A 25,305-nucleotide genomic window follows, 5' to 3' on the forward strand; every position below is an offset into this window, starting at 1 on the left:
TCGAGTTGAACTCGGAGCGAGTTAACTCGTCGAACATTCCATTCTGCCATTGATAAGTTCTTATCAGTTATCGCTTCCGCAGTCCGAGTTCAAGAACGAGCTAGGAAAGTTCCACCGATTCATGAGTTTCACTTTCATCCAAAAATTCGTTACTGAGTCGACTCGCTTCCCTTACACCTCCGCTTTTGTTCTCGCGTTCATCACTGTCGCAGCAGCTGCCGTCAGATTCCGCCGTCTGTCCAAACCGACGTCGTTTACGATGTCTTCTTCATCAGTAAACGACCCTGTTCAGCGCAACCGCATCTTCTCGAGCAAGCTCTACTTCGATGTGCCTCGCTCCAAGGTATGAACTAAGAAGTAACAACACTACAAACCACACACTAGTACTTGTGGTTTATTTGAACTTAGTTAGGTTTTTGTGCAATTCAGGTTCCGATTATCTATTCTGAATCATATGACATATCCTTTCTCGGCATTGAGAAACTGTAAGGAATTTTTTTTTAGCTTTTTTCTTTCTAAACACTGGTGATTGAATTATTATTTTCTTCAATTAATAGTGCATTATGAATTGGTGTAGGCACCCGTTTGATTCTTCTAAATGGGGGCGAGTTTGTAGATTCCTAGTGTCGTTTGGTGTTCTGGATAAGAAATGCATTGTTGAGCCTCTTGAAGCTTCAAAGGATGATCTTTTAGTGGTAATCACTGTGTAATTAACTTTTTTAGGAGTTTGCATTAGCTTGAATGCTTGATCTACGAGTAAAAAATATCATACAGAACACTCATTTATATATATTCACTTATTCTAAACAAGCTACACTGATTAATAATTAATTTTATTTCAAAATTGTATATATTATGCTTATAAAAATGCAATAGTAAATTCAACTATCAGTCACTTGATGCCTGTCAATTTTTTCGTTTGTGTGTCTATTGCTGTGAAATAATTAAGCACGTTAACACATTTAGTTATATGGAGTGGAAGATGATATGTGAACTGAAAGGTAAGAGCAGTGAGATTGGGAAACACTGGAGCTTTGACTATATATAATTTATAATTTTATGCTTTTCATATGCGTTTTCTTCTTTATTTTTCCCTTGAAAAATTGTTGTTTAAGGACTGAAATTTTTCTGGCAACCAATCATACAGTTGAGTGTTGTCAACTTGAGCTGACCATAGTACTGGTTAAGAACATTTTCTTTAGTCATTAGATATTAGATAACCTTGATTATCTATCAAAAAGAGGGGGAAAGGAGGGAGGCCATTTTGAGTCCCCAAATTGTGAGTACTGTACTTTCCATTTTATGGTACCTTAACTACACTTGTAATAATTATCATTACCTTGTTGTATTTACGGCTGTTAAGTTATTTTAAATGACTTGTTAACTTTCTTACTGCACACCTTTCTGAAGAAGAAAAGGTACCCTTTCTTAAAAAAATATATGTATATTCTGAAGGACTAGTGCTAATTCCATTTCTTTCTTTACACTTAAATTTTTATTTTGTTGTCAAAGGTGCACTCAGAATCGTACTTGAATAGCCTGAAGGAGAGTTCAAATGTGGCTACAATAATTGAGGTACTTCATCACTTTTAGGCTTGAGGTAGCCATTTACTCTTTTGTTGTTGATACTTCTCATTCATTGATTTTCATTACTTATGGTGCCCTTGCATGAAAGGGTATGTAGTTAGTCTTTATCTTTCCTTTTGTACAATAGGAAGAAATCAAGAAAATAAACTTACATATTTATTGGAATGCTTTTGTGTATTTGTTTTTTATTATTTTGTACAAAATTGGTAATTGCTGGAACTTTATGCAGTTGACATGCTAAATATTCACTGATATAGAATAATAAACGTAGGTCCCTCCGGTGGGGTTATTTCCCAATTGTCTTGTGCAACAAAAAGTTCTTCATCCATTCCGGAAGCAGGTGAAGTAACTTTCTTTTTCCTTGTTCATTTTCCTTGTCTTTTCTGTTTAGCTTCTCCGAAATTCAGGTCTTATTCTTATTACTGCAGTAGGTTGGTGGAACTATTTTGTCTGCAAAACTTGCAAAAGAGAGAGGATGGGCCATTAACGTAGGAGGAGGATTTCATCACTGCTCTGCAGAAAAAGGAGGTGGATTTTGTGCTTATGCAGATATTTCTCTTTGCATCCACTTTGCTTTGGTTCGGTTGAATATATCAAGGTAGTATAACTGTCGTTTAAGCTTTATAATTGCAAGCTAGGACATGCTCTTAACACGTGCAAATTAGAATTATCTTCTAACTGTCTGCAAAATCTTTAGGGTGATGATCATTGATCTTGATGCACATCAAGGAAATGGCCATGAAACAGACTTTGCCTATGATAGTATGGCCACAAAAATTTCTCCTTCTGTTGTCTGACTTCTTACCTTTTAGGATTTTCACTGAAAAGACTGTGTAATGGCAGGCCGAGTCTACATTTTGGACATGTACAACCCTGGAATATACCCTTTGGTGAGCTATCTGCTCCTTTGTTTTGTGTTCATAATTTTGAAGTGATTTTCTTTAATTTCCCCTTTTCACATTTGGCTTATTTATTCATCGTCACTGCATGACATCAGACATGCTGCCAATGTCTTGTGGCTTTTACCACACATTTGGTTTATCATGTCCTTTGTGGTGGTTGGAAGATGAGTGTTTTTACTCTTTTAATCAATGTCATTAGATGATTCAAGATACATAGATCAAGCAATACTATTAAGTATTATGGCTTTGTTAAAACCTGAATTTTCTGAAAGTTTATTTAGATCAATGTCCTTTCTAATTGTTTCTATTAGATTTTCTTTGGTATTCCTCTATCTTTGTTCATGGTACTGAACTGCAAATGTTTTTGGGGTTGATCTACTAAACTCCATATTGTTGTCAGCTATTATTTGTGGGGTTTGTATTTCTTTCTTGTGCTAACCTTTTAAGCAATGATTTAAAATATATTTTAATTGTTAGAAAATGTCATTTATGTCAAGCTTAACATGCCATGCATATCTGTTTGTATCTGCCAATGAGTTGAAACAATGAAGTGTACAGGATGCCAGCAAAATTGTGCTGCCAAAAAATGTCTTGGAAATGGATTGTTATGCCTTCTAGATAACAATGTTCTACATATTAGGGAAACGGCCTAAATATGTTTTTGAAGGTGTTCAGCAACAGTCAATTGTTATTTGATTTTATTTTAGAATGTGCATATATTCTGTTGTGGCTATAATCAATATATTGTGGTGGTAGCAGCTTACCAAACTTCTTACAATTTCCTTATCATTTTATAATATTAGGATTATGAGGCAAGGAACTACATAAATCAGAAAGTTGAAGTGAAGGTATATTCACTATGTCAGTTAAAATGTGAATACTTGTCTTGTGCTTTGCTTATATGACCAATTTTTTTTCTCTATTATTGAACTTTCAGAGTGGGACACTCACGGAAGATTACCTGCAGAAATTAGATGAAGCACTAGAGGTATATTACATTCTCACTAAAAGCCTTGTTTTCTGTCGTACTTTCGGCATGAATATTTTACTGAACTAGGACTAGGTATCCTTATATTTATGCAATTTTTTCCTTGCTATAGCTATACAGTATTGAAGTATCCAAGTTCCAACTATAATAGCTATCCAGTTTGGTTCATGATGTGCCGACTCTTACTTTTCCCTTCGTTATTTAAACATTAAAGGGAAGGAAATTTTACTCCTTCACGTATGTTTATAAGGCATTTATTTTCAAAATTGTTTATCACTTGACGAAGTTATGTTATTTAACTCCTACCCCTTTTTGGTTGATGAACCCCTTCATTTTTACTTATTGTTTTTCATGTCAATGTGATTTAAGGTTGCTGGGCGTAGCTTTGACCCTGAGTTGATAGTTTACAATGCCGGAACTGACATCTTAGATGGTGATCCATTAGGAAGGTTAAAGGTAATCTTGTTATTAGATTCACTTTATTGCTGTAAAATATTAATTGATTTCAACTTCAGTGGTCATTTGCTCTTCATCTATACTTTCAAGTTTCAACATAATAAGAGTTGGTCATTATCCGAGTTATGTTGCAGTTGATTCTTGTCACTTACCATAGCTGGTTCTTGTGCTATTTTGTACTTGCAGATTAGTCCTGATGGGATTACCCTCAGAGATGAGAAAGTTTTTCGGTTTGCTCGTGAGAAGAACATTCCTATTGTCATGCTCACGTCAGGTTTGCTATATTTTTCATCTGTCCCGTATGGCTGGGTTCCTAACACATATTTAACTCGAAACACTCTCGTGGGTCTAACCTACTACAAATTTTCACTGTGCTAATTCCATAAAACAAACCATGTCCTCTTGGCCATGTGGGTGAGTGGTGACATCTCCAGCCAGTGTGCCAGAGGCTTCCCTTCACCATTGAAAGGCCATTTTCCATATTATCTTTCTAATCATCTATTGTGTTGAAATCTTAGAAACACTCATAATATGATAAGCTAAAATATTTAAAAGAGAATTGTGTGTTGTGTGTGGGACACATCGGTTGTAGAGACATTAAACCCCTTTTTTTTATCTCTTCGGTTTATCATTTTAGTTAGATGAATTGTTATTGTTAGTTTCTTCTAAACCTGATATTGGCCCTCTCTGCTGGTATAGTTATGCCCTAAAGGAGATGGTCATAGTTAACTATTGTAGAAATGACAACATTCTCAACTAACTTTTTCAGTATTCCTGTTTTCTTTCAAGATTTTGTAAAAGAAAAAATGAAATAAAGATTGGAAATAGAAAGAATTTTTCTCAGCTTATTATGAGATGTTTATTAGGTTCCCTTTTTGTTTTTCATGTAATGTTTCAGGTGGTTATATGAAATCCAGTGCTAGAGTCATTGCAGATTCAATAGTCAATCTGTCCAAGAAATGCTTGATAGAAGACAAACAGGGTTCCTAAGACTGCCAAAGGATGCTCCTTGCTTGCACCTTATGAGATTATATCATGATCAATTAACAAAAAAGGTCTGTTGTAAAGATATTTAGATCTCGAAAGCAACTGGATTAGAATGTTTCCACTGATCCTTTTGTGTGTTTATTTTGTTAGTTTCCCAAGGGTATCCTGCCTGCCACTACCAGGTAGTGAAAAAAGAAAGAATGAACTCTACATGAATATTCTGTAAATATGTCAGTGTATCTTATACATACGTTTATCCCTCTTCTTTTTAGTTCTTATTTGTGTTCCAATAATGGATGGATGAGAAAACTGTCAAACTTCTTTTTTCCTTTTTAATCCTTTTTCCATTTTTTTTCCCTTTTCTTTCAGTGCATTATTAACACAACTCGTGCCAAGATTTTGTTTTTTCTGTTTCTTCCTTCGATTTTTCTTCTTCACTTCCCCTTTTTATTTTCTAACCAAAACCAAATAAAATTCGTGCTTTGTTATATTTGTTTCTGGATGATTTTATCTTTTTTAAAAGGGAGGCTGTGAAACTGAGGTTTGAAGAGATATGGTGGTGGTGGTGGAGGAGGAGTAATAGAGATGATAAAAAGTAGTGGTGATGGAAGATGATGAAAGTTTGGAATTTAGGGAGAAAGAGATGTTGAGGTTGAAGTCGAAGGATAAGGGTAATTTTAAAATTTTGGATATTTTCGTTGTATAAAATTTATGTTTTATAGGTGTAACATTAATTTTGTTCTTTTATGAGTAGTTTTGTCAATGTCTTAAACATCTATGGGTAAAAATAGTTGTTTTTCTTTAATAATATTTGTAAACGATAGAAGGAAGAGACGGGACCGAGATCAGCAGTGACAACGCAAAGTATGGAGCATTCTTATCGGACACCAATACACCATGTTGTTAACGAATCTGTCCAACTATATCGCGTGTGTTTGGATTGTAGGAGTTATGAATAAAAGTGATTTTATAGAATTGACTTTGAGTAGAAATAAGTTTATGTCAACATGATTTATGTTTTGTAATTTTATACCAAAATTGATTTTGATAAAATAAATATTGTTTGGATAATATTAGTTAAAATTACTTTTAGATAGATAATTACTTAAAAGGACATGATATTAAATTATAATGTTATCTTTTTATACATATTTAATTTTTCTTTTATACTTTTTTCATATGTTTTTTATATAGTATATTTTTAGTACTCTTAGTATTTTTTTTAGTACGCTATAATTTTTAACTATTATTATTATTTATGTTTTATTTTTTTGTTAATTTATTTTGTCTAATGGAATCAATAAATTCTATTATAAAAAGATAATAATAAATATAATACACAAAAATTCCAACTATAAAAATATATAATATCAAATAAAAAATAATAAAAAATATAAATAATAAATAATAAAAAAAAGCTCATATAGAGAGAAATAATAAGAATTTTATAAATAATGTAATAATATGTATAAAGGATAAAGTTGGTAAAAAATAAATAAATGTTGAATATAGTGGCTAAAAGTCCGTTAATGTAACGGAGAAGCTAGAAATTCTTGCTTCTTGTAAACGTGATTTTATGAACAAAATCGCTTCTGCGTTTGTGGAGAAGAAAATTAGCCAAACGAAAAAGTGAAACTTTCAAAAAATTGTAACATACTTTTCTTCTTCAAACGTGGTTGCCAAACACACCCATCATCATCATTATTATTTAAGTAAATCCCAAATTTATCCTTCTAATAATTTATCATTGTTTTTTCTACTACAATAGTAGTTTTAATGCTAGACCTAGGATATCATTTGCAGTTTTGAAGAAGATAAATTCTTTTTGTTTTTTAATGTTTTCTTATATTAGATAATTTTGTTGTTCAGAATTTAATGAGTAGAAAGTCAACGAATGCTAATGTGTTTTGAAAGAAATAGGGAATGTAACGCTGTTTATATTTTAAATTTTAAATTTTTATATTCTAAATTTTAACCTTTAAATTATAAGTTATAACTTTTAAATTTTAAGATTCTAAATATAAGTAATTAATATATAATATAATAAATAAAAGGTTAAATTTGTTTAATTAATAAAAAGTACACCACTTCTTACTTAATAAAAAGTATTTAAGAATAATTACTCTGTTTTTGTTTTTTTGGTGAGAGATTAACTTTATTATCTTACATTTCAACGAATGATTTTATTTTATTATTTTGCAAATAAATATCTACTTCGGTTCATGCCTATTTTTTAAAAGATAAGACTATTTTCGTAAAAAAATAGAATTTTTTGGGCATAACAAAATTATTTTGGGACAATACAATTTTTATATTAAAATTTTGTTAAATAGTAATTAAAATTAATTTTGTGTAAATTTTATTTATAATTTGTGTGGATTTTAAACTTATAAATTATTAATAAGTTTATTTTTAAAATTTTTTTTATTAGTAGTTAAGTGAAAAAAGACTGTTGCCGGAAGTGATGTCAGAGAAAAATAATACCTTTCAAAGAAAAAATTGGTGATGATATAATGTTTTTGTCTATGTTTTATTTATCAAATATAATTTTAAATTTTTATGTTACTGTGTCACGTGCCTATAAACAAATACAACTTTAAATAGAGACCAAAAATTGATTTTACAATCAAATAAGACTAAAACAAAAATTTTAAGAGAATTAAACTAAAATTTATATATAATTTATATTTATATAAAAAAAAAACTAAAAGGTAGGAGAGTCATACCTCCTTCCTCACTGTGAGGCTCCACCTCAAATAGTGATAGTAGTTTGTCATATTATAAATTTGTTTTTGTAAGATTTAAAATCTCCTCAATTATAAATAAAATCTTTACAATACTAATTTTGTTATCATTTAACGGTTTTTTTAAGAGAATAATTTTATTGTTTTTAAATAATTTTGTTAAAAACTGAAATGTTTTCGTGTTTTTTATAAGAAGAAAAAGTTTAAGGGTCAATAATTTTTATATTTTCTGGTCAACATTTAATCATTAAAAAAAATGAGTGATTTTTCATCATTAAATATAATCTCACACCATTAAAAATATTATTAATTACCAATTGATAATTATAAAATACTAAAATTATTGACTCCTAATATTACTCTTTATAAGAATTGTTTTATCCTTTGAAAAAATAGAAAGAGAACGAATTAAATGTTGACTCTATTATTTATATAGTTATGAATTACGGGTGTAATAAAAAATAATTGAAAAATTCAAATTCAATAAAAGAATACCCTTTGGTATTTGCAAATTAACCCAAAAACATCCGGATTTGAGTCATGAATGTTGTAAAATAAATAAATAACTAATGAAGATATAATATATAAAATAAATAAGTATAAATAGAAGACTCTAGCTTTGATATGCACTAATATAATTATCATAATATAATAATAGAAGAAACTTATATATTTATTTCTATTATATATTAGTAGCGTATGAAAGAGGGAGGAGAAAAATTTAATATAAAGAGAGAGAAAGTATTAGCAACATAAAAAAAAAGAGAGAAGTGATTTGTTTATTGTTTTTGTGTGTCCAAACCATTTGCCTTGTCTATGCTTTTATAGGCAAATAAATTCAACTTTTTCAAACTATATTAATTGCTTTGTCATGTGAATTGTTCCTTTTAGCATAGGAAACATAAACCTTCCATGGTCATCCATTCTTATCGTAACACTCCCCCTTGGATGACCATTTAAGATTATTGCCTCATTAAAACCTTACTAAAGGAAAACCCTGTGGGAAAAACCTTAGTGAAGGAAAAAGAGTACAATATCCTTTGTGATGGGGACTGCCTCATTAAAAACCTTGTCAAGAAAAACCCAATGGGAAAAAACCTGACCAAGGGAAAAAGAGTACAGTCTCCCCCTCTTGCCGACATCATTTAACGTCTCGAAATTGGCGCATCCCAATTTCATGTACCAATCTTTCAAAGGAGGATTTTGGGAGTGACTTTGTAAATAAATCTGCCAGATTGTCACTTGAACGGATCTGTTGGACATCAATTGTCCCTTGATTTTAAAGGTCATGAGTGAAGAAGAATTTGGGAGAAATATGCTTTGTTCTATCACCTTTAATGTATCCGCCTTTAAGTTGAGCAATGCATGCTGTATTATCTTCAAACAGGACAGTTGGAGCTATCTTATGATCAATCAGTCCACATGATGACATAATATATTGAATCAGACTCCTTAGCCAAAAACACTCGCGACTAGCTTCATGAATCGCCAGTATTTCAGCATGATTAGAGGATGTTGCAGCAATTGTCTGTTTCGTGGACCTCCAAGATATAGCTGTACCACCATATGTAAACAGATATCCTGTTTGAGATCTCCCTTTATGTGGATCAGACAAGTAGCCAGCATCTGCATAGCCAACTAGTTGTGACTTGGATCCATAGGGGTAAAACAATCCCATATCAACCGTTCCATGAAGATATCGAAAAATTTGTTTGATTCCACTCCAATGTCTTCTGGTTGGAGAGGAACTATACCTTGCTAGTAAATTCACCGCGAATGATATGTCAGGTCGCGTATTATTAGCAAGATACATTAGTGCTCCAATGGCACTAAGATATGGCACTTCAGGACCAAGGATATCTTCATTTTCTTCTTTAGGACGGAATTGATCCTTTTTCACATCCAAAGATCTTACGATCATTGGGGTACTTAATGGATGTGACTTATCCATATAAAATCTCTTCAAGATCTTTTCTGTGTATGTTGTTTGATGAATAAAGATCCCGTCTTTTATATGCTCGATCTGCAGGCCGAGACAAAATTTAGTCTTTCCAAGATCTTTCATCTCAAACTCTTCTTTTAGAGTTTTTATAATTGTTGGAATCTCTTCAGGAGTCCCAATGATATTTAAATCATCAACATATACAGCAATTATAATGAATCCAGAAGCAGTTTTCTTTATGAAAACACACGGGCATATATCATCATTCCTGAAACCATTTTTGGCCAGATACTCAGTAAGACGATTATACCACATTCGTCCAGATTGCTTTAGACCATATAAAGATCTTTGCAATTTGACTGAGTATAACCCTTGCGAATATTCATTGGATGGTTTAGATATCTTTAATCCTTCAGGGACTTTCATATAGATATCCCGATCTAATGAGCCGTATAAATAGGCTGTTACCACATCCATTAAATGCATATGCAGTTTATGATATGCAGATAAACTGACCAAATAACGCAATGTTATCGCATCCACTACAGGGGAATACGTTTCTTCATAATCTATACCGGGCCTTTGTGAAAAACCTTGTGCCACAAGTCGGGCTTTATAGCTCACAACTTCATTTTTATCATTTCGTTTTCTCACAAATACCCATTTGTATCCAACAGGTTTTACATCTACAGGTGTACGGACTACAGGTCCAAAGACTTCACGTTTTGCAAGTGAGTCTAATTCAGCCTTCATGGCTGCTTCCCATTTTGGCCAATCATTTCTTTGTCGACATTCTTCGACTGATCTTGGCTCAAGATCCTTACTTTCATGCATGATATCTAATGCCACATTATATGCAAATATTTCATTGACAATTGTCTTATTTCGGTCCCATTTCTCTCCTGTAAAGACATAATTTATCGAGATCTCGTCATTTTCACAATTTTCAGGTACCTGAACGTCTTCTGGCGTTATATCAGAATTTTGGACAACTGCAGGTGTCTCTACTATGTCTTTTTCAACAGGAACATTATTTACCTCTTTTCTCTTTCGAGGATTTTTGTCTTTGGAACCGACAGGCCTGCCACGCTTCTGGCGTGTATTTGCTTCTGTGGCTATTTGTCCTACTGGGACATCAATTCGAATTGGGGCATTTTCCGCCCTGCCACGCTTCTGGCATGAATTTGCTTCAGTGGCTACTTGTCCTACTGGGACGTCAATTCGAATTGAGGCATTTTCCGCTGGTATATAAGATTTGGTTATCCTCTTTGTATCGGAAAATGCATCAGGCAATTCATTTGCTATTCTTTGCAAATGTATAATCTTTTGAACTTCTAGTTCACATTGCCCTGATCGAGGATCTAAATGCATCAACGATGATGCATTCCAATTAAGTTCCTTTTCAGGAAGCTTATTCTCTCCCCCTAATGTTGGAAATTTTGATTCATCAAAATGACAATCCGCAAACCGGGCTTTAAACACATCACCAGTTTGTATCTCAAGATACCTCACTATAGAGGGAGAATCATATCCAACATATATCCCCAATTTTCTTTGGGTCCCATTTTGGTGCGATTAGGTGGTGCAATGGGAACATATATTGCACACCCAAATATTCTTAAATGGGAAACATTTGGCTGCTGGCCAAAAGCTAATTGCATAGGAGAGAATTGATGATAACTTGTTGGCCTCAAACGAATAAGTGCTGCGGCATGTAAAATAGCATGCCCCCAAACCGAGGTTGGGAGATTTGTTCTCATAAGCAAGGGTCTAGTGATTAATTGGAGGCGCTTAATAAGTGATTCTGCTAACCCATTTTGTGTGTGAACATAAGCTACTAGATGTTCAACACTTATTCCATTAGCCATACAATAAGCATCAAAAGCTTGGGAAGTAAATTCACCAGCATTATCAAGACGAATTGCTTTAATTGGATTTTCTGGAAATTGTGCTTTTAATCGAATAATTTGAGCCAGTAATCTCGCAAACGCCAGGTTGCGAGAAGATAATAAGCACACATGTGACCATCTCGAAGATGCGTCTATGAGGACCATAAAATATCTAAAAGATCCACATGGTGGATGAATAGGTCCACATATATCACCTTGAATCCTTTCTAGGAATTCAGGAGACTCAAATCCAATCTTTACTGGTGATGGCTTTAAAATTAGCTTTCCCTGAGAACATGCAGCACAACAAAATTCACTAGTTTTAAGAATCTTCTGGTTCTTTAGTGAATGTCCATGAGAGTTTTCAATAATTCTCCTCATCATGGTTGTTCCCGGATGACCCAAACGGTCGTGCCAAGTTATGAATTCATTTGGGCTAGTAAACTTCTGGTTTACAGTGGCATGTGATTCAATTGCACTAATCTTGGTATAATACAACCCAGATGAAAGAGAGGGTAATTTTTCTAATATAACTTTCTTATTTGAATCATGAGTTGTGATACATAAATACTCATGATTTCCCTCATTCATAGTCTCAATATGATATCCATTTCGGCGAATATCTTTGAAACTCAACAAGTTTCTCAGAGACTTGGTAGATAATAGTGCATTATTTATTATAAATTTTGTTCCTCCAGGAAACAAAATTACAGCTCTTCCGGAGCCTTCTATCACATTGCCTGAGCCAATAATAGTATTAACATATTCCTCTTTTGGCACAAGATGGGTAAAATATATATCACTTTTGAGAATAGTGTGCGAACTTGCACTATCCGCAAGGCATACATCTTCATTACATATCCTTGCCATTCTTCAAAAACAAATAATAAAATGAGTAATATGCACAGTTAAATTGAATACTTGATCAGAATTATTTTTCTAAGAAACACTGTATATAAGATAATGTCATATACTAAAATTTTATTTTAAAAACATGACACATTTATTGATTTCAAAATTCATATTAATATTTCATTATTTATGTACATCACATTTGAAACTTAAATACATAGAAAATAAAACTTAACAATAAGTTCTTTACATTATTTATTTACGTATATACTTCACAATCCCACATATTAAACTATTCCATCATTGATCAAATGACCAATATTTCCTTCAAGATCCTCAAAGAAATCAGATACATCATAATGAGTGGTGGAGTTCTCAGCATCATTTGAAACAAAATTTGTTTCCTTTCCTTTGTCGTTCTTTTTCAAAGATGCCTGGTAAAGATCGACTAGGTGCCTTGGGGTACGACAGGTACGTGACCAATGGCCCTTTCCACCACAGCGGAAACACTTCTCCTCGGTTAATTTATTCTGCCCGATATTCCTTTCTTTGTCCCACTTCTGGTGAGATCCTCATAATTCTTTTTCCTTCCATAATTTTTCTTGTTATTAAAAACTTGCCATTTACCTCTTCTGGGGTAATGATTTGCCACATTTACTTCAGAAAATGGGGCGGCGCCAGCTGGACACGCTTCATGATTTTTCAATAACAACTCATTGTTGCGTTCGGCAACAAGAAGGCAAGAAATTAACTCAGAATATTTTTTAAATTCTTTTTCTCGATACTGCTGCTGCAGGAGCACATTCGAGAGGCATGGAAGGTCGAGAAAATTTTCTCTAACATATCGGGTTTGAGGAAGTATCACCGTTTTTTCATGATTATACCTTTTTCAAGGTCTTTCCACAGATCTGCAGGATCTTTTAATGTGGGGTATTCATTTTTTCAATCATACTTCAAGATGATGACGAAGGAAAATATGGCTTTATCTTTATCCTTCTGGGATGTATTATTTTCAGCCTCAATGGTATCTTCAAGATCCATTGAATCAAGGTGGATTTCAGCATCTAATATCCATGGTAAATAATTGTTTCCAGATATATCAAGAGCATTGAATTCAAGATGAGAGAGCTTCGACATAATGAAAATATTACCTGAGTCTTCCTAAAGATTTGATCAGAGTCTCGTGCTGATAACGTGTTGTAAAATAAATAAATAACTAATGAAGATATAATATATAAAATAAATAAGTATAAATAGAAGACTCTAGCTTTGATATGCACTAATATAATTATCATAATATAATAATAAAAGAAACTTATATATTTATTTCTATTATATATTAGTAGCGTATGAAAGAGGGAGGAGAAAAATTTAATATAAAGAGAGAGAAAGTATTAGCAACATAAAGAAAAAGAGAGAAGTGATTTGTTTATTATTTTTGTGTGTTCAAACCATTTGCCTCGTCTATGCTTTTATAGGCAAATAAATTCAACTTTTTCAAACTATATTAATTGCTTTGTCATGTGAATTGTTCCTTTTAGCATAGGAAACATAAACCTTCCATGGTCATCCATTCTTATCGTAACAATGAAGACATGAACACACAAATCCAAGTGGTGACAAAGTGCATTTCCATCAACCAGCTGTGCTATTAAAAACACATTAAAAGCACAAAAAAATGAATATATATCTTTTTGATTCCTGACTATTCACATGAAGGATAAGATATTCTTCTATATTTTGAAAATACCAAATATCTGTTAATCTTATTATAATAATTTTTAAAAGTTTTAAGTGTTTTAAAAATACTCTAAAAATTTTTTTAAAGTTAATTTGTATTTATTAAAATTAAAATCTAATATAATTTTTTATATTAATAAATAAAATTTAATTTTGATATATTATTAATATAAAATATTTTTATACATATATTTAATTACGTAGTGTTATGTTAATAAAATTAATTATATTTCATATCGATTGCATAAATAATTATCTAAAAGAAACAGATGTAATTGAATGATTATATAAAATATTTTATACTATTAATGTATTAAAATTATATTTTAATAAATATTTAATTTTATTTATATATTTTTGTCTATTATAAATTTTTAAATTTTATAATTTATTTTATCAAATACAATTAATATTTTTATACTTATTAAAAATTATTTTTAATTTAATTTACCAAATATAACTATTACAACTTTAAAAATTATATTTTCAAAGTCATTTTAATAAGTTACTTAGAAGATTTACTTAAATCCACCCTAAATTTCTTAACATTGTCATTAAGGTAGAGAAAATTAAAAATTTGGGTTAATAATTAAATTCGTTCCTAAAAGATTTTTTAATCAAATTAATTTATCAAAAATTAAAAATTAATTATATTTATTTTTCGATCACACCATTAATAATTTTTGTCAATGATTGATATTATGAACGTTAATTGACAATATACATCATATTTGACACGTCTAATTGAACACTGACCAATATATTTATGAAAATATGTTAATTTAATTCTTTTTCTCAAACATAAATCCTATTTCCAATATGATCGAGCTATTAAATTAATAGATTTTTGTAAATATATTTGATTATCCTCTAATTGAATATGTTGGGTGTTATGTATGTTATCATTAATATTTCACAACAATTTGTTAATAGATTAACTGAAGAATAAATATGATTCATTCATAATTTTTAAAAGACCAGTTTAATTCATAAAATTTTTCAGAAACGAATTTAAAAAACATTTCATCTTTAAAAGATTAATTTGATTATGAATCACAGAAAATATGAGATAAATTAATTTTGTTAATATAATATTTCAAAGATTAATTTGTGTAATAGTTTTCTTTTTTTTTTTTGTCGAGGATCAAATTTTCACTTAAATTTGGCTAAAAACTAAATTATTCATCCAGAATATAGTCAACCTAGATTATATCTGTAATTTTGTACACCAATTAATTACATATTAACAGTGTTAACTATACTTAGCCAAAACCAATTTTTAAATTTAGAGATCAAATTACTTTTTATCTACTTCAGCTTCTATTGTACAAATTTTTATTCATAAAATATCCTTCATTATGTATATCTATATAAAAAAAACATTTTTTAATATTTATAAATTCAAACGCAAGAGCTTTGATTAGAGTATAAAACATTTATTATCTTAACTAATTTTAAAAAAAGGTTAGCTGATTAATATTTTTTTTAGATTTAAGTTAATATTAATTAATTTTCAATTGTTTTAGTATTGACTTCTTAGAAATGTTTTTCTCTAATTATACATATTACAGCAGTCTCAATAATCATAATTATTACTAGTATAATATAAAATAATAATAATAATAATATTACTAGCATTTTGATTTTTGACAATTAATGAATGACCACAGCTTGACCTTTTACCTTGCAAGTTGCAAGCACTCACTGTCTTCCTTGGTCCTCGTTCTGCTCATTCTCAAGTTCTCAATTCTTTCTCTTTCTCTTTCTCCGCCACCGGCAACCACCGTCAACCACCGTTTCCGCCGTCGCAGGCACTGCTACGTTGCTCCCCTGCGCCCTCGGCGTAGCAATGTTCCCTGCAAGATCACCTTCATTTTCTCGCCAGAGTCACCACCATTTAACGCTCTTGATTTTCTCAGTTTCGCTCGTACTTCTACTTCAACCTCCGTCGTCACTCGCCATTCGACCCGATGAGTCGGATCGGATCGAACTGGTTGCCAACTCGACCGAGTCCAATGTTACGCTCTCGAAACCCAGGGAAGGAAGCTTCGCGGAAATGATCGATCGAGCTCTCGAGCACGAGTTCACCGAGAACGACCAGAACGAAGGTTCTAGATTAAATTACAACTTTTCCTTCTCCTGAATTTTTAGTTCTTTCTAGATTGTGAAGAGGTTCGAAATCTCGTTGGATTTTCCGTTTGTAGAACCTCACAGGGTTAGGTTGTGAGCTAGCATGTTTTAGAATCTTAGTGCCTCGATTTTCAGTCTTATTTCCGATTTGGAAAGGATTTGCACTGACTTGGTGAATTTTAGTTCTCATTAGGCTATAAAATCTTCAGTTCTGCAAAATCTCGTTGGATTTTTCTTCGGATTTTGTGTTTCTCTCAACTCCGGAGCTATTTGGAGTTTCTATAATTGCATTTTTTTCAACACAATCAATTTGTTGATTTCAATGTTCATTGACCCTGGTTCCTGATCTTTAGGAAGAAAATGGCAGATTCGTGCGAATTTCATGTTATTGGAGCGACCGTCATTTCGCATCTTATGATTTAAAATCATTTTCATTTTCATTTTCATTCTTACTGATTTGGGCGTGTTGTATGTATGTGCATTTTTTGAAATGCACTTAAGTTTTGTATACCTTTTTGCGCCAGTGTTTTTGGATAAGAAAAGAAAAATTCGGAACCTATTTTTGGCGTCTGCCTTTTCATTCTTCTTTGCCTCTTAATATGCTTGCAGTGCCTGATGCGGGGAGCTTCAACAACAGTGTGGCAGAGCAACAGGTTGGTCTTGCAAACAACAACTCTTTTTTTTTTCTAATCATGATATCCTAGTTTGATGTAATCAGAAAATATAAACTTAGATTTAATAGCATGATTGAGGTACTCCTTTTATTTTAGTGAAAATATGAAACTTTTCACCCGGCTGTGCTTAGTGGTGATTCACGTTTTAGTTTTTTACCCCTTGTCATATATTTCCATGGTTTCTATATATTACACAATTGACAATTCTCTGGCCTTTATTAATATATGTCTGGATCAGGCTGTACTCGAAACTGTGGCCAGGGTCAAGCCAAAGAAGAACGAGACAAAGGATGAAAAGTACTTCTTTCTATTTTTACATTAGTATTTCATATGTGAAGTGTATCTTCCAGTTACTTAAACTGGGTGTCTGATATGGTGCATTTACCGTAAAAGTTTGTTTCGATATACTATGTAAGTGTGCTTTTTCAAAACTATAGGTCATTTCAACTCCATCATGTATTTAATTTGGATAATGATAATAGAGCTGAAGATACCCCAATGTTGATAGACCGAAAGGTGAGGACAATGTGTTGTTAGGTTTTTCCTTTTTTTTTTCCTGATCTTCTGTTTAGTTTTGCAACTTCTAACTATATATAATATGCATCTTTCAGGATAATGTTTTCATAATATCTAACTTTAAATCCAAGTATCCAGTGCTCCAGCTAGATTTGCGGTAAACTTCTTTTGCTGATTATGTTTTCAGCATATAAGATGGATTATAGTGCTGTTGCTGATGAGAAATTCTTTCATCTTATCTTTTAGATTGATTTCAGACCTGGTGGTCGCCATAGTTTCGGCAACTTGTGGTGGCGTTGCATTTGCTTTTGCGGGACAACCGGTCTGAATATTTTTTTTCTAAGCTTATTAGTAATAAATGGAATGTTTAGGATGTTATATATATATTTTCCCTGTAAAATCACTTCAAGCATTGACTCAAAATATATTTTGACAGGTTATTACTGGATATCTTCTGGCTGGCTCCATAGTTGGACCTGGTGGCTTTAACTTCATTAGTGAAATGGTGCAGGTATTCTTGCAACAGTAATCCTTTTGCAGTTTGTATGTTTTTTAAACTCTTTTATGATGTATATACTCTCCAGTTTAGTTGGATTTCAATTTGTAATTTTGTTAAAATCTAAGAAAAGAGTCAATGCTTTTGGCTCCCAAACTTAATTGTGGAAAAAATGGTGTGTGAAATTTTTTGATGTGTATTCTTGTAGATAGTGCATTATCTTTTAATTTTGGTAACTTCACTTATGAAAATCGTTAGACTTAATACTGCACAACACATTCTTGCAAAATATATTTTCGGTGTTTTTGGCATGATTAGAAGGGGGAGATTATTTGATTTGCAGATTAGATCTTTTGTTTGGAATGAGTTGATATGGTAATTCTTATCATTTTCCCTGCCTTTGGTTTACAAGTCCTATCAAATTTGGTAAGATTTGGCGGAATTCATCTGATTTGAATTTAAATTTTATAGGTTGATCATATTTCCCTTTCTAAATAGCTTATTTAGTAAAATGGAATCAGAGGAAATCCATTTTGATAAGTTCAAAAATTAAGACTTGACTTAATCCAATTTTATCGTGAGTTATCACAAAAATAAATTTCTAACCCAAATCATTTGTCATTTTTAAGCATTCAAAATACAATGTTGGATATTTTCATTTTTCCTTTTGAAACTACTTTTTCCAACTTATATCTGCTGGTAAGTTATATCAGAACAGTTACACAAACAAGGCATCATTTACGGAGAAGTTTAATAAACCATCTTTTTCTAAACAACAAATAAATGAAAGAATTTGATTGAGCTGAAGAGAATCGGAACATAAAATGAAAGGAAGAATGACTGTAGTGTAGACCCTTTTGGCCTACAGACATAAATCATTGTGCAAGCAAACATTTTATTCTTAAGTTCAAGGTTCCTCATTCCTCCCTTGACTTCATCATAAAAGAGCCTAAGGACTTTCCACTAATTTGACAGACTATTTTGTTCTCTTCACTGTTTTAAACAAAGTAAGAAGTGTCGATGCCACTTAAAACAACAAAAAACATACAGTAGTTAAGTTATATCGCCACATGAGCTTATACTGATGTTTAGTGCCTCTTGCTGAACTCAAGCTTATTTATACAAGCTATTTACTCAAATACGTAGGTGGAAACAGTGGCTCAATTTGGTGTAATATTTCTTCTGTTTGCATTGGGCCTGGAGTTCTCGGCAGCTAAGGTATTTATTTATTTATTATTTTAAGTGTGCTCTTTTCTTTCCTTTTTCTTTTTTTTTGTGCCATGTGTTAATTAGCTTTACTTACCCTAATTTATACCTGTATGATTGCAGCTTCGTGTTGTTCGAGCAGTTGCTGTTCTAGGAGGGCTACTTCAAATTTTTCTATTTATGTGCATGTGTGGGCTTACTGTGTCGGTAAGATTCTACAATTGCAGGTCGCCCAATTTCTGAGTTATTTTGTTGTTTGTCATTGTTATCAATTTATAGCTTCATGTACCAAAAAAAAAAAAAAAATTCAGACAACTGAATAATGGAAACTGTTTGCTATCTCATCTATTTATTGCATGACCCAATCCTTTTACACCTTAAGTACAAATAAATACTGATCTCTACAACTGAACTTGAAGTTTCAAACTTTAATTATTTTAATTTAGTTTTTTTTATTGAATGAAAGGTTTCTGCTTTGCATAAATTCCACGAGATCCCCCGATCCCAAGGATGATTAGTTTACTAGTTTAAAACTGCTGGGCAGATATGATGATGGGGCAAGAGATCACCAAGTATTAATTTCTAAGTTCTAATTCACGTCACCTTTCTTTCTGGGAAATGTTTACTTTTCCTCCTTATTTGCCAAGATCCACGAAGATTGGTTAACTGGTTCTAGTATGGATTTATTTTGTTTGACTTTGATTACAAGGGAGTAGATGGAAACAAAATAGAATTAAAATAAATTTCCTGTTAATTCTTATAAATGCAGACCCTGCACGGCAGTAGTATGTACTTTGTAGTTTAATAAAAAAGGAAGCCATATTATCACTTTGTCACTTTCTTAATAGGTATTATGCATAATCTGATTTTTGGTGCTGTTGCTGTTTCAGATGTTTCTGGGAAGACAATATTTTATATTTCAACGTGTTTTTTGTTAGTAGACTTTGCCATATGACATTCTCAATGTTGAAGTTCTGATAGGTCTTTATTTTGCAGTTATGTGGTGGTAAAGCCTCAGAAGGAGTTTTTGTTGGTGCTTTCCTTTCTATGTCTTCAACAGCAGTGGTATAACATCATATCCGATCTAATGTCCTATGTTTAAAAGTTCAGATGCAGACTCATGTACTCCATGCCTTCTGAGGCTGTAACCAATCCTGTTTCCTTTTCCTATGGTTTTTACCAGGTCTTGAAGTTTTTGATGGACAAGAACACTACTAATGCCCTTCATGGACAAGTCACTATTGGGACCCTAATTTTGCAGGTACATAATTAGTTATTGCTTGATCAGTTATCATGTCCTATATTGTTCTTTATTTACTATTTTTTGCTAAGTCATGTAATATTAATTTTCCTTGAAGGATTGTGCTGTTGGATTGCTTTTTGCATTACTTCCTGTTCTGGGTGGCACGTCTGGTGTTTTCCAAGGAGTGTTATCCATGACAAAGCTGTAAGTATATAACCTTAAAAGTCTTAAACTTGTACCTCTATTTTCAACACATGATCTTTTCTTCATCTAATTAGCTTTTTCCTTCTCATTTTCACTTAACCCATATAGTAATTTAGTGAAATTCATGCATGTTTTAGTCTTCTGACAAGATATGGTTGTAAGATGACTTTTTCGAAAATTCATGTTTTAGTCTGCTCAATTATGCATAATCATATTCAAACAGTAGACTTCCGAATAATATGTGATAGAAACAGGTCCCTTTTAAGCTAGTATAGCAGGACTAGCTGCTGCCTATAAATACTAGGGGTTAGTTAGTTTTTAGTCAGTTAGAAAATTCTGTTCAGTTGTTAGTTCAGGAGAGGAAAATTCTCTCGAGTTGGTTAGACCCAACAGTATATGTCAATTAGGGATTGTGATTTACAATCCCTAATTCATCAATAAAATCCCCTATTTCCTGCTAGATCTCGGTTCCTATCAATATGCCAATTTGATGCTATAAAAAGTTTTAGAAAAAGTAATTTATAATTGCTGCAAAAGTCCAATAGCAAATTAGTGACTTAATTATTCATGTAAAGTGAGAACGAGTGTATTGAAGTTGTTAATTACTTAATTTAGTGGTAGAGGACAGAGACTCTTCCACATTATAATTGGCTGACCACTTACCTTGATAAGCATTTCAGTGGACCTTGCTGTGCCGTTTAGTGAATTTGTGGAACATCCCCCCCCCCCCCCCCCCCCCCCCAAAAAAAAAAAAAGAAGTGTTTTGGTTCCGACTGAAATATACTGACTGGTGTTCTATACGTAATTTGACTCAGCATGTTCCCTGGAGTTTCTATATGACCTAACATGATACTTCTCTCCCAATCCAGGTTGGTGACTTTGATTGCATTTCTCTCTGTTCTGTCAATATTGTCTCGTACTTGCCTCCCATGGTTACTTAAACTGATGATAAGCCTGTCATCCCAGGTCTGTATTCTTATCCCACTTTTCTTGTAATATCTCACCTGTGGACTGTGGAAGTAGTTACTTGTTCTCCTTCGTAGTAAAAATGGCACTGATGGTTCAATTGAATGGAAATTTTGCAACTTCGGTTCTTTGTTTAGCTATTGCCATTGTTCAGTTGTACATTTTTGTCTTTCTGAGCTGTTGAGTAATAATCCTGTTTATGCAGACAAATGAGCTCTATCAGCTAGCGTCTGTTGCCTTCTGCTTGCTTGTAGCCTGGGTTGGTTCTCTCTCTAAATTTTCACTCCCTGAACTACTGTATTTGTATTTGAAATTGTTTCTTTGTAATCTGATTTATTTATAAGGAGTAAAATCATAATAGTTTCTTCTAAAACCATATTTTTACCAATTGAGATAATGAGCCCACATCAACTTGCAAAACCCTTGCTGTTTGATACATTTAAAAATGTCTGTACTCAGAACCTTCTTAGCTATATGCTTATTTACAACTATTAATCACCAAAAGGCTTAGTAGTCTATGCTGACAATGATGTATGCTGGTTTCTATGAACCAAACAAATTAAAGGGTTCTCCCAATGTAAGGAATCATGTTAGGTAACTCATGAAGTGATAATTAGAATGCCAGAATTGAGAAGCTATTATCTTATAAGAAGGCTTCTTACTTCATGTGAGGAAAAAGTTAATGGATTGTATTAGTTGCTTCCCAAGAAACTGGAGATTTGTGGTATCAAAGTCACACTGGATTCTTGCGTCTCTGCAGAAACTTCTTTATTCTCTACTTATCTGTGTGGAGTGAGTGTGAGCATGAAATTTTGTTTATTTGTTTTTTTTCCTTTATTCACTTAAATATCTTTAATTGTTTTCAAATAATATGTCCTAGTTTTCATTTCCCAAATAGTACTAGCAATAGAAACATTGGTTGTAGTATTAGTAGTAATAATAATATGATATAATAATACAAACATAAACACAGCCTATTGCCAGAATTGACTCCATAAAGAATGCCCTTTGCCATTATGCATTAGTAGCAATAATGATAATCTTACTGTTACATCTGAAGCTTGACCTTTTGTATCTCTTTGCCTTTATGTTTCCAGAGTAGTGATAAGCTGGGGCTAAGTCTAGAGTTAGGCTCCTTTGCGGCTGGAGTGATGATTGCAACCACTGATCTGGCTCAACATACACTAGAGCAAGTAAGGCACAATGCCAAATAGCAGTTGATTGTTACATGCTTGATGTAGCTTTGTGTAATATATTGCTTTCTAATAAGATCCATGCACATTTCGTTGGTTATTTTGATTTATGTTCTTCACAAGACTGGGATATTTGTAGAAATTCCTTCTGGAAAGCCATTGTTTACAATCTGGTTCTCATTTTTCTGTCATTGACAAATTTGTTGATTATTTCATGAACCTAGTTTCTTAACTGGAATGCTTGGTGGTAAAAAGTATTTTATAGCAGGAATCTGACATGTTCACTTTCTCTGCAGATTGAACCTATTCGCAATCTTTTTGCTGCTCTTTTCCTAGCCAGCATTGGAATGTTGATTCATGTTCATTTTCTCTGGAACCATGTTGACATTCTGGTAGCATCTGTAATTTTGGTGATTGTCATAAAAACAATCATAATTGCTTCTGTTGTCAAAGGATTTGGTTACAATAACAAGACTTCAGTACTTGTAAGCTTTATTTCGTAATTTGATGGTCTAAACGCTTTTTTTTTTTTCCTTCTCAATGGTCGAGGAACCTAAAGTCATGCATATGTATAGGTTGGAATGTCATTGGCACAGATAGGAGAATTTGCTTTTGTTCTTCTCAGCCGGGCTTCTAATCTTCATCTAGTTGAGGTTTGTGCTAAAATGGTTGTGACTATACTGATGAATCCAGTCTTTGATAGTTTAACGGTTTCTAATAAAAAACCATCCCTAATGTTCTTATTATACAATGATTTTGTTTTATCCATTGAACCCAGAAAGGCAGAAATGGTGATATAGATTGATACTTAATTATTGCCAGCCAATAGGGATTCTGATATTTTATTAATTTCAGGGTAAACTATATTTGCTGCTTCTTGGGACCACAGCTCTTAGTCTGGTACGAAACATTTTTATATATTTGAATTAACAGCTACAAGGATCCGTAACTGATCCATAATTGGGGGTTATAGTCTTGCAGATTTTGAAATGCTGTGAACATGGCAATATACACATATAGCTGATAAACTTGGTGCAAAGAAATGGATAGGACAATAAAAACTTCTCTGTCTTTCAAAGAGATTGTTCTTTCATTAAAAAGAAAGTTTGATTTGAATGTCAATGTTAGACAAGCTTTGATGTGGGAAAAAATTATCTATTCTGCAATATCGAAGTTTACCAAGACCAACTATTTAAGTCTGAAAAGCGTGAAGTATATCATAAGCTGCCATCAGTTTCAATGCTTTAAACTCAGTGACACTGCTATTAATTTATTATGAATGCATAATCCCATCAATAATTTCTCAGCTAATTTCTGCAGGTAACAACTCCTTTACTTTTCAAGCTAATTCCTGCAGTAGTGCATCTCGGTGTGCTATTGAGGTGGTTCTCTCCTGACAGTTCACTGGAGGTAATCATTCTGGGAACTGATGGATTTTCTTTAGGTGAAAGTCAGTGATCTAATCTTTTTGGTTCTTTTTTCTAATAATTGCCTTATTTGTTGTCTGAGTGTAGATCGGATATAGTAAGGTAGACATCCTCCGCTCAGAAAGTGGGAAGCAGCGAATAATTTTGATGGACCAAGAATCTCATGATTCTTGATAAGTGCTTTTAATTTTTTTTTTTCAAGACGTTAAACTTTGATGGGGTTCTCCAAGGTGGTGTTGATAAGAATTTCACCTAACTGCAGTTTTTCAGAATCATCCAAACCTAATCCACAATCAATTCTTGCATACCAAACTAACCAAATACTAACCATCATCCAAATCCTCACAAGTGGAATGAACAGGGGAGAGGACCAAAAATCAACTAACAAGACGACGTACAGATGAAGCCGTTTGGAAATATATTCGTTACATTGCTCCACTTACATTCATTTATTTCCCACCCTTTCTTTTGTTCTTTTTTTTTGGCTCATAAATGTATGATATGGTTCAATGAGTAACCATTCCCCTCCTTCCTTTAAGTGTAGTTTGAATGTATTCAATATTTCTGTTCTAGCATCTGTGGCTGGGCTTTGTATATCTAACTATCTAAGGCAGTTCCCGTTTTGTTTTGTTTCTCAATGGTATTGTTGAGATGTGTTGTTTGTGTAATTGTGTTGTATAAATTAAAATGATATCTCGCTTATAGGAGCATTCTTATTGCCATGTCAAATACTCCATGACGTATTATGTTAACTTGCTAGTCTCCACACCTTTATTTACATCAGCAAATCAACGTTTGGTATTTTTGTCTCATCTCTCCCTTTGTTGATTAACTAGCGTGCATTAATTCAATAAGCAATATTTCCCTCATTTTGTTCATTACTTATTTTAATCATTTGCATTTGTGTTATTATAAATGAGTAATAAACATTTTGTGTTGTTGAAAACAAGGGAGATAAGAAATATTCATAAACAATTTAGTAAAATTGCCGGAACAGTTTAAAACCCAGACAATTGTGTAATGGAAAAAAAAAATATGTTGATTTATAATTGGTAGATAGCTGGTTAGAAAACACGAGAAAAAAAATTATTTAGCCTGTGTAATTGTGTAAAAGATGCTGTGCTCAGATTCCAGAACTTCATCGGAATTCGGGAATCAATGAC

At 32.5% G+C, this 25,305-nt stretch overlaps 2 protein-coding genes across 4 annotated transcripts; both read left to right on the forward strand.

Moving 5' to 3' along the window:
• Window positions 1-5,358, forward strand: LOC130932482 (histone deacetylase 2). 3 transcript variants are annotated; one of them, XR_009067462.1, is made up of 14 exons: window positions 1-343; window positions 430-485; window positions 578-695; window positions 1,513-1,575; window positions 1,859-1,927; window positions 2,019-2,185; window positions 2,285-2,349; window positions 2,431-2,477; window positions 3,293-3,337; window positions 3,427-3,477; window positions 3,847-3,933; window positions 4,120-4,207; window positions 4,832-4,988; window positions 5,071-5,358. XR_009067462.1 is itself a non-coding variant. In XM_057861812.1 (13 exons), exons 1-13 carry the CDS (start codon window positions 122-124, stop codon window positions 4,921-4,923), a joined length of 1,170 nt encoding a protein of 389 aa, XP_057717795.1. In that variant the 5' UTR covers window positions 1-121; the 3' UTR covers window positions 4,924-5,357. The 3 variants fall into 3 exon arrangements, 2 of the variants coding, with proteins under 2 accessions (XP_057717795.1, XP_057717796.1); XM_057861812.1 differs by having other exon boundaries at window positions 4,832-5,357; XM_057861813.1 differs by lacking the exons at window positions 3,847-3,933; window positions 4,120-4,207; window positions 4,832-4,988; window positions 5,071-5,358 and adding an exon at window positions 3,590-3,833.
• A 10,404-nt stretch (window positions 5,359-15,762) lies between these two features.
• On the forward strand, window positions 15,763-24,946 carry LOC130935471 (K(+) efflux antiporter 6). The gene is made up of 20 exons (XM_057865229.1): window positions 15,763-16,195; window positions 16,827-16,870; window positions 17,130-17,188; window positions 17,329-17,407; window positions 17,503-17,564; window positions 17,654-17,729; window positions 17,844-17,918; window positions 19,050-19,121; window positions 19,233-19,316; window positions 20,106-20,174; window positions 20,293-20,370; window positions 20,468-20,556; window positions 21,426-21,522; window positions 21,728-21,781; window positions 22,620-22,715; window positions 23,012-23,200; window positions 23,291-23,368; window positions 23,571-23,615; window positions 24,036-24,125; window positions 24,230-24,946. Exons 1-20 carry the CDS (start codon window positions 15,937-15,939, stop codon window positions 24,314-24,316), a joined length of 1,782 nt encoding a protein of 593 aa, XP_057721212.1. The 5' UTR covers window positions 15,763-15,936; the 3' UTR covers window positions 24,317-24,946.
• Window positions 24,947-25,305: the final 359 nt, after the last annotated feature.

The sequence above is a fragment of the Arachis stenosperma genome, chromosome 6 (genome assembly GCF_014773155.1).
Source record: "Arachis stenosperma cultivar V10309 chromosome 6, arast.V10309.gnm1.PFL2, whole genome shotgun sequence".
Classification (NCBI taxonomy): domain Eukaryota; kingdom Viridiplantae; phylum Streptophyta; class Magnoliopsida; order Fabales; family Fabaceae; genus Arachis; species Arachis stenosperma.

Bases quoted from the DNA above. Each gene is read 5' to 3' on its own strand.
- LOC130932482 (XM_057861812.1), top strand. From the start codon at position 122: ATGAGTTTCACTTTCATCCAAAAATTCGTTACTGAGTCGACTCGCTTC. The intron at 486-577 runs GTAAGGAATTTT...GAATTGGTGTAG, and splicing joins TTTCTCGGCATTGAGAAACT to GCACCCGTTTGATTCTTCTA. The intron at 3,338-3,426 runs GTATATTCACTA...TTGAACTTTCAG, and splicing joins ATCAGAAAGTTGAAGTGAAG to AGTGGGACACTCACGGAAGA.
- LOC130935471 (XM_057865229.1), top strand. From the start codon at position 15,937: ATGTTCCCTGCAAGATCACCTTCATTTTCTCGCCAGAGTCACCACCAT. The intron at 16,196-16,826 runs GTTCTAGATTAA...ATATGCTTGCAG, and splicing joins CGAGAACGACCAGAACGAAG to TGCCTGATGCGGGGAGCTTC. The intron at 23,201-23,290 runs GTAAGCTTTATT...GCATATGTATAG, and splicing joins ATAACAAGACTTCAGTACTT to GTTGGAATGTCATTGGCACA.